Source organism: Oryx dammah, unplaced genomic scaffold (assembly GCF_014754425.2).
Source record: "Oryx dammah isolate SB20612 unplaced genomic scaffold, SCBI_Odam_1.1 HiC_scaffold_22, whole genome shotgun sequence".
In the NCBI taxonomy this organism is placed as follows: Eukaryota; Metazoa; Chordata; class Mammalia; order Artiodactyla; family Bovidae; genus Oryx; species Oryx dammah.
In genome coordinates this window covers 5,914,187-5,926,964 of record NW_024070206.1, presented here as the reverse complement: position 1 = coordinate 5,926,964, position 12,778 = coordinate 5,914,187, and the positions used below count along the sequence as shown (strand labels likewise).

General features: G+C 46.1%; 2 protein-coding genes across 3 annotated transcripts in view; one reads left to right on the top strand and one right to left on the bottom strand.

The window, feature by feature from the left end:
• WDR7 (WD repeat domain 7) overlaps positions 1-12,778 on the top strand; it is a 357,442-nt gene that overhangs the window by 87,191 nt on the left and 257,473 nt on the right. The window lies entirely within an intron of this gene.
• LOC120880903 (cytochrome c oxidase subunit 8C, mitochondrial) lies at positions 6,691-7,128 on the bottom strand. Its single transcript, XM_040264322.1, is given in 2 exon segments — positions 6,691-7,086; positions 7,088-7,128. Coding segments are annotated over 2 exon segments (213 nt in total). The 3' UTR covers positions 6,691-6,914.

The following is a 12,778-nucleotide window of genomic DNA, read 5'->3' as shown; positions in this document are numbered from 1 at the left end:
GAATCGCCTGGGCCCACCGCGGAGCGGCCGAGGTCCCTCAGAGAGAGCAGATGGGCTGAGAGAGACTCAAGATCTCGACCCGAAGGGGAGGGGAGGAAACGTGGAGAGCAGGGGTGAGAGGAGAACCCGGAGGAATGCGGACTGGCAGACAGGGAGTCGGGCGTTGCCGGAAGGGCGGAGCGATCAACTGTGCCAAACGCAGGCAGTGATGACCGTAGAAGGACTGAACGTGTGTGTCCGTGAGGTCACTAGTGTTCTTTTCCAGACTGTTCTCTCAGGATGTGTGGGCCAGAAGCTGGACTGTGGTGGGTTCAGGAGTGAATGGGCTTCCCTGGTGGCTCAGGCGGTAAAGAATCTGCCTGTAATGTGGCAGACCCTGGTTCGATTCCTGGGTCAGGAAGATCCCCTGGAGAAGGGAATGGCTCCCCACTCCAGTATTCTGGCCTGGAGAATCCCATGGACAGAGGAGCCTGGAGGGCTACAGTCCACGGGGTCGTACAGAGTTGGACACGACTGAGCGACTGTAAGTTCACTTCAAGGACTGAATGGGAAGTGTGGAAATAGACATAGCAAGCGCAGAACACTTTTGAAAAGTTTGCAGGAGAAAAGGAGGAGAAAGAGGATAGCCAGAGGGGAATACAGTCTTGGAAACAGGTTCGAGTGCGGATTAAGGGTACAGAGCCAGGGGAGAGAGGCAGGTTCATGATCAGGATCCGGAGGAGACAGCCCATGACGCTGGGTTCCACGTGGGATGGAAAGAAGGCAGAGGGAAGGCAGTTGGCTTTGACCTGGGGGAGGAAAACTTCATTTTCTGAAACTGAGTTTTAAGGGAAGACGCCATCTCTGTGACATGAAAGTGCACGTGCTGATGGAGAAGGTGCAGAACTTGCCCGGAGACCCAGCCCCGATCTCTAGGGAAGGTGGCTACAGTGACCCGTGGATTTCCAGCACAGACGAAACAGCCTCCTGGAGGAAGATGCCACCTAGGACTTTCATAGCTGGAGAGAAGAACGTAGGGCCTGGCTACAAAAGTGCGAAAAGACAGACTGCCTCTCTTGATGGGGGCCAATGCAGCCAGTGACTTGGAGTGGAAGCCAGTGCTATTTATCATTCTGAAAACCCTAGAGCCCTTAAGAAACACGGAGAATCTCCTCTGCCTGTGCTCTGTGAGTGGAACAACAAAGCACAGCCATTTACAGCACGGTTTACTGAGTAGTTTCAAGCCCAGCATTTGAGATGGTAGTTTGGCCACCTGATGTGAAGAGCTGACTCATTGGAAAAGACCCTGATGCTGGGAAAGATTGAAGGCAGGAGGAGAAAGGACGACAGAGGATGAGACGGCTGGATGGCATCGCTGACTCAATGGACGTGAGTTTGAGCAGGCTCCGAGAGATGGTGAAGGAAAGGGAAGCCTGGCCTGCTGCAGCCCATGGGGTCGCAGAGAGTCGGACACGAATGAGCGGCTGAACAACAGCAACTGAGACAACCTGAGACTGTTGCCCAGAGTAAAAGATGCCTTCCAAAATCCGACTGCTGGTTGGCAGGGTGCCTGGCGGCTGCCTAAGAGCACTGCTGGAGATGCACAATGGGAGTCACATTGTTTCATGCCTGTTAACACCACACCCATTCTGCAGCTCATGGACCAAGGGGGTGATTGCAACTTGTAAGTCTTCTTATTTAAGAAATGCATTTTGTGAGGCTGTAGCTGTTATATTTGGCATGTTTGGGGCTTCCTCTGATGGATCTGGGCAGAGTAGATTGAAAACCTCTGAAAAGACTTCGCTTTCTAGATGGCCATAGGACGTTTGTGATTCACGAGAAGAGCTCAAAATATCAACCTTCATAGGAGCTTGGAAGAAGTCTACTCCAACCCTCAAGGATGCCTTTGAGGGGTTCTAGACTTCAGTGGAGGAAGGAACTGCAGATGTGGTGGAAATGGCAGCAGAGCGAGAGTTGGAAACGGAGCCTGAAGATGTGGGCGGGCTGCTGCCTCCTTGTGATGTAACTTGCGTGGATGAGGAGTGGTTTCTGCAGGTGAAATCTGCTGCTGGTGAAGATGTTGGAAGATTTCTGAAATGACCACAAAGGATTTAAACTGTGACATCTGCTAGGTTCATAAAGCAGCAGCAGAGTCTGGAGATCGCCTCCCAATTTTGAAAGAAGTTCTGTGGGTAAAATGCTGTCAAACAGTGTTACCTGCTAGAGAGGGATCGTTAATGAGAGGAAGAGTCCATCGACGCAGCAAACTGCATCGTTGTCTTATTTTAAAACATCGTCACAGTCACCCCAGCTCCAGCAGCCACCACCTTGGTAAGGTCAGTGACCTTGGGCATCGAGGCGGATCCTCCACCGTCAAATAGATGACGACTTCCCGAGGGCTCAGGTGGTGGTTAACAGGTTTTTGGTTTGTTTGTTTTTTCGATTTTGTTCAGCAGTAAGGTGTTTTTAATTTGGTAGGTACAGTTTTTAGGCATAATGCTGTTATGCTTACAGTGTGGTTTAAACATAACATGCCTGTGCACCAGGAAACTAAACGGTTCACGTGACCCACTTTATTGCAATGTCACTCGCTTGATCGCGGTGGTCTGGAAGGATCCCTGTACGTTCAGAGATCTGTCCATTCTTCTTCCACACATCTCTCTCTTCTTAGTTTGTGTCAAGACACCTGTTTTTCTTAATCACAGTCACACCTCAGTCCCCTAGCAGCGATCAGCCTTGGTGAAAGTCACCCTTTCTCTGGGAGTGGATGGGTTTAGAGGAAGGGGTGGGAGAAAGACAAAGGAGAGGATTCACGGTCATAAAGCAGGATGCTAGGTTTCACAGTCTGATGTAAACTGGCTCCCAATCTTTTCACCTATATTTCAGTAAATGTAGTACAGTTGACCCTTAACAACAGGGGTTTGAGCTGTGTGGGTACACTTGGAACCTTTTTTTAACGGTAGACACCACAGCACTCCAGTCCAGGAGCGGTGGAATTTGTGGATAAGGGGAACCGTGGTTATAGAGGGCTGACTGTAAATTACACGCGGAGCTTTGACTGCTCAGATGGTTGGACGCCCCAGCTTCCGAGTTTTTCGGGGGTCAGCTGTCTCCACTCTCCGCAGCGTGTGGAGCGGCCTTGTTCCATCACCCACCCTGCCCCAAGGCCCGCGCCCGGCTGCTGCCCCTCATCTCAGGAGCCTCGGTTTGACGACCACTACTTCCGCCAAGCTCCTGGAGGTTTTCAGGCGATGCCGCCGAGTCTGGCAGTCAGCTGAGCCTTCTCAGACGCTCTGGCGCTTGGTTTGTGTGTCTGGCCTGGTGCTCGCTCCCCTGCGCCGGTACAGGGAAGCAGGAGATGCGCTCGCTTACGCGCTGCGCCTCTGTCGGGCCTTCCTCACGTTAGCGCCGCTGGCGTCTGGGCGTGTAGTGCTCTCTTCTCGGGACCGCCCTGTGCAGTGCAGCGTGTTTCTTGGCGCCCCCGGCCTCCGCCCACCGCACGCCACCAGCACCCTCTCCAGCTGTGACTCCCGAAGATGTCTGCAGACGGTGCCAGTGTCCTTTGGGGCTGTGGGGGGGAACCGCCCCTGGCTGAGATCCACCGCTATCTAAGCTCCTCAAAGGACCATTTGCTTTTTCTCGTGTTTCCAGCGCCCAGCAGTGCTCGCTGCGTTACAGTGAGCAAGCCACTACTTGAAGGTTGATTAATGTCGGGTGGGTTCACCTTTTCCCTCATCTCCATCTCCCGAGTCTCTGCAGAAGGGACACTGCAAACCTCTTGATGCCTAGAATCAAAGGTCAAGTAGATACAGGAGGGCCTGAACTTCCTGCCCCATCCTGACTACTGACAAGCTGTGAAACCAGTGTGACTGACTAACCTCTTAGCTTCCGTTTGTTTTTAGCTTTAAAGTGTGTGTGTGTGTGTGTGTGTGTGTGTGTGTCCGTGTGGTGGTGGTGTAATGTAATGAAGTTAAATGAGCAATGTGTTTGCAAACATTGATCTCAGTAGGTATTCAGCGCACACTTGTTTGATACTCCTGATTGATTGATTGATTGCATTCATTCGGCCAGTATTGAGCGGGGACGCTGAGAGGGCCCCAGGCAAAATCAGTGGAAAGTGTGTTAGTCTTGCCTGCACCCCACAGACCCCGGGCCCGAGGAGTTCCTGCTCCAGTGTGGGGGGCACTGGGCCATTCCCTGGGCTGAGCTTTCGTCTAGCCCGTGGGAGCCGGGTGCAACAGAGACCAAGGAGACCAGCCGCCCTGCAGGGTTGCTGGGAAGGCTTTTCTGAAGGGGCGCTTGCCTGGGGGGTTGACATCTGGAAGAAGCGTGGGCAGGAACATCCCAGGCATAGAAAGTGGCGCGTGCAGATGTGGGCAGGACAGTGATCAGGCCAGAGAGCGCAGTGTGTGCTGAGACCGGTGGTGGGAGGAGAGGGTAGACGCCCAGGTGGCACCGTGGTAAAAAATCCGACTGCCGATGCAGGAGACGCAGGTTCGATCCCTGCCTCGGGAAGATGCCCTGGAGGAGGCATGGCAACCCACTCTGGTGTTCTTGCCTGTAGAATCCTATGAACAGAGGAACCTTATAGGCTATAGTCCACGGGGTTGCAAAAAGCTGGACATGGCTGACCACAGGCACGAGAGTCGACGTGTGTAAGTCTTTCTGAAATCAGATTCCTCGCCAAGTGACCCAGGAGCAATTGGAGAGGTTTTCTTTTTTTTCCTTTTCATTTCGTTAGCATTTAGTCCTATCTTTCTCTTACACGTCAGTCACCCAGAATCTCATTGTATTTCCATTCTTTCACAAATATGTTGAGTTTTGTATACAAAATAGAAGCCCTTCAAACACAGTTTCTTTCCTTAAAACACAATTTCTTTCCTTTAGTGATTTAAACTTTTCACATGTGTCTTTAACATATTTATTTGCAATATTAAATAAAATAAGCTGGATTTTATTATCTAGCAAGAGAAACACTGCTGTTTTTTATCTGTTAGCTGTTGACACCAGCTCTCTGAAGTAAGTAGTCTTTCTTTTATTTGGGAGATGGAAGAAGTAATGCTGGAGGTATCGAGTGGTTCATGTGAAGATATGTCTAATGGAGAAGCGGGAGGAGTAGGGCCCCCGCCTCCGGGGCTCCAGGTCTTGTTACTCAGTCCCTTCGCCCTTTGGGAAGAGTCGCAAGTCATTCCGCTTGTGCTAGTGTTGTGGAAAGTGAGCATATTGATCTAGGAATATCTTAATATGTTAATGCATTTGGCTGTTACTGTTATTCCAATATTATCCAGTAAGACCTGGCCTGTAGACATATCTTTAGAAAACAGTTTCTTTATAAAAAGTGTTTTTATTTAACACATAATTAACTTGTAATTTACATTTTATTTATGTCATATGAAATAAATTATAGTACAGTATAAAACCTTGGTGCATCCCAGGTGGCTCAGTGGTAAAAGAATCCACCTGCTAATGCAGGAGACTCCAGTTTGACCCCTGGGTCAGGAAGATTCCCTGGAGGAGGAAATGGCAACCCACTCCAGTGTTCTTGCCTGGAGAATCCCATGGACAGAGGAGCCTGACAGGCTGTGGTCCATGGGGGTCACAGAGTCCAACATCACGGAGTGCGCATGTGTGCGTGCACACACAGACACACACACACACACACACACATACATAAAACCTTAACACTTTAATAACTAAAATACCTCTTTTTGGTTTATGCTTATTAATATACTTGTTAATGAAAATACATGAAAGGAAGTGAAATAACATCATCTAATGCTAGATAGCATATTAAAAAGCAGAGACATTACTTTGCCAACAAAGGTCCGTCTAGTCAAGGCTATGGTTTTTCCAGTGGTCATGTATGGATGCGAGAGTTGGACTGTGAAGAAAGCTGAGCGCTGAAGAATTGATGCTTTTGAACTATGGTGTTGGAGAAGACTCAGTCCATTCTAAAGGAGATCAGTCCTGGGTGTTCTTTGGAAGGACTGATGCTACAGCTGAAGCTCCAGTACTTTGGCCACCTCATGCAAAGAGTTGACTCAGTGGAAAAGACTCTGATGCTGGGAGGGATCAGGGGCAGGAGGAGAAAGGGACGACAGAGGATGAGATGGCTGGATGGCATCACCGACTTGATGGACATGAGTTTGGGTGAACTCTGGGAGTTGGTGATGGCATGCTGCGATTCATGGGGTCGCAAAGAGTCGGACACGACTGAGCAACTGAACCTAACTGAACTGAATGAGTATCTTGTAATTCATACCTAGTCACAAAATCCCATTCTATCCAAAGTCAAATATTTAGAGTAGGTATATTGTCTAACTCCAACTTAAAACAGGATTCTCTGAGGGAAAGCTCATCTTACTGTTTTCCTAACTGTTAGTGTGCAGTAACAGCAATGCGACAGCAGAGGGCACCAAATCTCCATCTCAGTCTTAACACATTTTCTTGGTCGTTAATTTTTTGTGTTTCCTTCTTCCCTTCTTGTCTTCCTTATTCCCTGCCTTTCCTCCCTTTCCCCAGTCCTTAAAATCATTGACATTAAAACCCTACTTTTTAAAATAGCAGATGGTGGCATTTTCCTCTTTACTGAATTTTAGAATGTTTTAAAAGTACATTAAAACATCATCGTGTTTTTATTTGTTGAAACTTTTGTATTCAACATTATGCATCAGATTTCATAAGTTCTTTTTTTTTTTTTTGCAAGCATAAACAAGTGTCTCAGTTTTATTTAACATTTTTAAATGACGGCACCCTCTTCTCTAATGCACCATACTAAAAAAGGGCAAAATATTTACCATAAGCATATGGTCAGGAAAGTGAACACCCACAATGGTTGCACCATCAACTCAACTAAGCACTTTTACTCATTTAAAGAGGCCACAGCGTTTTCTGAAAGTTGCTGGACGTTAACAGCTGCTCCACATCTTCTTGCACTACTCTCTTCTGAACTGGTCCAGGTTGCTCAGCACGTACCCACGTGGGGTTAAGAAGGCGGTGAAGAACACCACGAGGGCAATAGCCACCTCGACGGTCGACACCGGGCGCTGGCGCGGAGGCTCCGAGTGGGCCGTGCGCAGGCCAGGCAGCAGGAGCAGCAGGGTCACAACGGCGGCGGGGAAAGACGCAGAGCAGGGGCATGCGCGGCATGATTCGTCCTGTGCGGCGAAGCCAGGCGTCGACGCGAAGCGCGGTGAGGAGACGAGGTGAAGCGAGGCGACGCGAGGTCGGACCTCGCGAGCCTCACAACACGGCAGGAGTATCGTCTGCACATGTTCTGGGGACACAGGAGGTGGGGGGAGTACTCCCCTCTCTCTGATAAGCCCCGCCCCTGACACGCCCCTCTCATAAGTTCTTTTAAAGGTCCTTATACAATAAAATATTCTATCCATAATCAAGAATAAAATTATTTATTCATTTTTCTTACAAATTTATTCTTAAATAATAAGCTAGTACTCTATACTTAGTTCCTAAAAATTATTTAGAGCATACATTATAAATGATATCTACATAGTTATTTTATAAAATATATTAATATTTTTAAGTATATATCTTTCTTATATTCTATTTTAGAACTCAGTATTTGTAGAGGCTTGTGTGTATGTATGTGTTAAATAACATTTCCTAGTCTTATTAGTATCCTTCATCTCTGGTTTCAGAGGAGATTCAAAATTAAAAAAAAAAACCATCCATTTTTCTTTTTTCCACTTTATCATCAGAATCAGCTGATGTTTAGTGCTAACTTCATAAATCAAATTAATGTTTAGGTAGAAATCTGAACTGTTTGATATTGTAATTATAGGTTAAACTTAGGACCCTTTCAGGAAAAACAATAAACTATTTTACCAGGTAACTTTAAAAATTGTCCCCAAAATCATGACATTAAAAGACAGTTCAGAAATAAGTAAGCTTTTAAATTGGGACCACTGAAGTAAATGGTACAAGAGTAAAATTATTGCCAGTGTTCCAATTGTCTCTCAGTCATTGGATAAGATGAAATAAGGCTGAAGTATCAATATGTCATCGGTTTTAGGGGACAAAGTTATCAGGTGTTTCAGCAGACATGACTTAACCTGGCATATATTCAAATCTATAATAACAGTAAATGCTGTAGAAAGGATAATAACATTTCCTTCTCTGCAGATTGTAAGATGACTGGTTTGGTTTTTCGTCTGTCGCTGTTGCTGGGGGCTGCTGCTTTATGCTGTGCGTGTGCTGAAGAATCCCTGAGGTTGAAGACAGGTTGATCCCGTGATCACAGTTCTGTCACTTGGCTTGGGTTTTCACTTAAGACTCAATTTTAGTCGCTGCTCTCATGTGATTGCCACAGGTTCACTGTCAGTGATGACTAGGCAACCCAACAATTTTTTCTTATTTTTGCATTTCGGTAATATTTTAAGTCGAGTTCCTTGTTTATCTGAAATGACTAAATCTGTATTTTCCCATGTACAGAAGACAAAGAACTTACAGTAAAATATCAAATATGTCTGTCTAACTAGCTTCGTAAGTGTGTATGTGAGTTGCATTTACCGTCGGGTTTTACTTACCAAGACCATTTCATTTGCATATTCCACATGATTTAGCTTTTCTGTTGCCCTTTTTCAAGTAAGTTTTAACATGATTGCCTTAAGCACAGAGGCTTTTTTTTTTTCTCTCAAGCATATTGTAGAAAATGGGCATTCTGCAAATATTTGCTGAATTGAATTTAATCTTCCTCCATGATGATGCAAAAATGAGTTTGTGAGCACACATTTCAAACGTTCTTTAATAAAGGTGACAGAGCAAACGTACTAACAGTCCTGTTAAAGCATTTCCAGGATCAGGTGGCCTGTTCTTGAAACTGTTAAGAATATAAGATGATTGAAGGAGTTACTTGGCTCTGTACGCTGTGTATCTTATGGTTGAGCCAAGAGGTCCTTGGAGTTTGGTAGATGTTTTTGTTTATTTTTCTTTAGTTAATCTTATTGTAGTATACTGGATATCAGACATGCCAGTGATCAACTCTGCCATCTTCATGCATGTAGCTAATTTTTCTTTTTAAGAAATTTTTTATTTTTTATTAGACTATAGCCAATTAACAATGTTGAGATAGTTTCAGGTGAACAGCAAAGGGATTCAGCCACAGATACACATGTATCCATTCTCCCCCAAACTCCAGTCTCATCCAGGCTGTGAGGCACCAGGCTGCGAGGCAACGTTGAGCTGAGTTCTCTGTGCTATATAGTAAGTCCTTGCCGGTTGCCTATTTTAAATATAGCACTGTGTGGTGGTGGTGCTTTAGTCACCAAGTTGTGTCCAACTCTTGCAATCTGTGGACTGTAGCCTGCCAGCCTCCTCTGTCCATGGGATTCTCCAGGCAAGAATACTGGAGTGGGTTGCCATTTCCTTTTCCAGGGGCTCTTCCCGACCCAGGAATCGAACCTGGGTCCCCTGCACTGCAGGCAGATTCTTTACCGCTTGAGCCATGAGGGATAGTAATGTGTACATGTGGCTAAAATCTTACCCTCACAACTTCACTTGTGTCCGTATTTTGTTGTAATAAGCCTTTGCTAGTCAGTGAAATCCGTGGTCAGACGTTACAGGTCATACGCGGGACTTGGTGATGTTAGAAGTTGTAGTTCATCTGCAGGATGCGGGCTAGAGCCTTTGTCTGCTCTCCTTTCCTGCTGTCTCCCTCTGTTCTCATCTGCTTTCATTGTTCCCTTTCTTTTTATGGCTGTGTGTTGCCATTAGATACAGTTTTTGCCACAATGATACAATCAGTAGGACCGAGAGGTTGATGAGAGGAGTCGCACACAATCAGGCCCAGATACCAGCGTGCCAGATCCCAGATAACCTCTCAGCTGTCCGAGCACACAGGCTGTCTGCTGGCACACCTCCCAGAGAGAGGCGGCACCTGGGCAGATCCCAGGTGCTGAGAGGGGTGCGTGTGGTTGGCATCAGAGGAGGGAGCTTCAAGGATGACCTTGTATCATTCTGGCAGCTCTTGCTGCTTCAAGAATTAGCGAGCATGCTTGGTTTTTTGTTTTTGTTTTTATTTACTCTTTGGTAGTAATGGTTTCTCTTTCTCCTAAAATAGTTTTGTAGATTTTTTAACTGGAAAGACAGTATTTACTAAAGCACTGTGTTTTACCTAATGTTGTTATTCCCTCAAACCTCGTGCCACATCTGTCTACCTAATATTGATATAAAATACATTTTGTTGTGACATAACCGGCCCTAACGCCCAGCACAGCGCCCAGGTTATAGCATCAGCTCAGTATGTGTTAGCTCTCATTGTTAACATCTTTGATACTAGTGATATTTAGGTATAATGTTTTTACTATAAGTATGTAATTTAATGTCTCACTCAGTCCAATTAGTGTCAGAGGTGCACAACCTTAAGCACAGTGTTTGACGTTACGCAGTCAGTGTTTGAAAAAGCAAATATGAAAGTGGTGCGAGAAATAAGGCAGTAGACAGTCACCCCAGCCCAATTCCTGGTGCGATTGCATGCTTCTGTCTCCGCTCATCTGGGTGGCTTCTGTTTCCTTCAAGCTTGTATTCGTGACCTGGATCTATTCTTTTCAGCCAGCATTGCTGGTAGAGGAATAGTTATAACTAAATTCGATCATGTTACTCCCCTTCTTAAAGTCTTTAGGTAGTAGTTCCCATAGTTCGGGCTTCCCTGGTGGCTCACATAGCAAAGTGTCTGCCTTCAGTGTGGGAGACCCACTCTTGATCCCTGGATCGGGAAGATCCCCTGGAGAAGGAGGTAGCAACCGCACTCCAGTCCTCTTGCCTGGAGAATCCCATGGGTGGAGGAGCCTGATGGGCTACCATCCATGGGGTCGCAAAGAGTCAGACACGACTGAGCGACTTCACTTTCTCTTTCTCTTTTTCTTGTGCTTTACTGTAGAAAGTCATCTCGGGTTTTCATTAGGCAGATTCTGATCCATTCCAAGAGACATGGATTTGGGTGTGATACCCAGCCCCAGAACCCGTACTGTAGCAAGCATCCCTGATGTTCTCCGGGAAGCACTGCGTTAGTGGCTCCTGAGTGTGCTCGAGAACGTTCCGAAGCCTCGGTGTGGGCCTCTGTGCTCTCAGCGAGCCGCGCCTTGCGCTCTTTCCCTTGGTCACCGACACCAACGCCCACCCTGTGCTGTCTCCTGCCTCTCTCCCTCTCACTCTTCTGCCCTTCCATAGCTCCAGTTAGCCCTTTGGTGAGGAGCCCCTGACACCCGAGGTGGACTCAGTACTTTGTTTTTCTTATCATACCTTCCAATGTCCTTTATCTGTAACACCATTCTTACTGCATAGTCATGTCATTATTTGATAGTTTTGGGTTCCATAGCTAGAAAATCATCTTATTTATCTTTGTATCCTTAGTGCCTTGCACGAACATAGATGAATGCGGCATAAATGAATGAAATACCGGGATGGAATTCAGAAAGTCTTTTTTTTTTTACTTCATATTTTGTGTAGTGGAAATTTATCATACTACTTATGCACCTTAGGTTCTTAAGCTATAGTATGGAAATGATATTTATTTTCTACCTTCCTTTATTTTCTACCTTTCTTTAAACACCATGTGTTCAGTTCAGAGCAGAGGTTTATACAAAGCAGAATTAGTGATAATTCTGGAAATAAGTTTTGAAAGAACAGCCACTTGAGCTGCTTCTTGAAGGGTGAGGAGAAGTATGGCTTGAGTGGCAGCAGTGAGAATGAGAAAAGGGTGCCGACCTGGCATGAGCCACGCAGAGGCACAAATGCCTTGGCGGCGTGGTTCTGGAAGGCACAGGTGGCTTAATTTGGTTTCAGTGGAAGATTGTAGGGTTGTAGTTAGAGATAAGGAGAAGGCAATGGCACCCCACTCCAGTAGTACTCTTGCCTGGAAAATCCCATGGGTGGAGGAGCCTGGTAGGCTGCAGTCCATGGGGTCACGAAGAGTCGGACACGACTGAGCGACTTCACTTTCACTTTTCACTTTCATGCATTGGAGAAGGAAATGGCAACCCACTCCAGTGTTCTTGCCTGGAGAATCCCAGGGATGGGGGAGCCTGGTGGGCTGCCATCTATGGGGTCACACAGAGTCGGACATGACTGAAGTGACTTAGCAGCAGCAGCAGTTAGAGATGAAATTGGAGGAGTAGGTGGCCATCTATTTTGGAGGCTGTTTTGTGCTTTGCAAAGAAGTTTTTGCTTTGCAAAGATTTTATCCCTGGGTTATAAAATGCTGTTGAAGCCTCTTAAGCAGGAAAGGAACGTAGTCAGGTGGGAGGAGGACTGAGATAGAAGAGAGAGCATATAAAGGGAGTTAGTGTAATGTTGTGGTAGAAGAATTGATTAGCAACTTAAAATAGTTTTACAAAGATTTTTATAATGTTGTTTGTTTATTTTGCCAGGTACTCCGATAGGCGTGGGATTGCACATGATGAGTAAGACATAGTTCCTATAGAGAACAGGAACATGTAAATACATAAAATAGCTAATCATATAAATACAGCCAAGGCGTACAGGCTTGTGATGTGTATAAAAAATGTTATGGGAACTGGGTTCACTGTAACTTTCCCTGGGAGAATTAGGATCTTGATGGAAGAGAAGGGATTGGAGTGGAGCCAAGAAGAGTATTTTGGGTAAAGAAAGAAGGGGGCTAGTGGGTGAGGGAGTGTGGCTATGGCGCTGGAACCTGTCAAAGCGGGAAGGTACTTGACATCGAGTTGTAATGGACCTTGGATGTTGTACTTAAGGATTTAGCATTTTATCCAAGAACTGTATTTTTTTTTATGAAAATGCATGTTGATTATAGACCATGTAA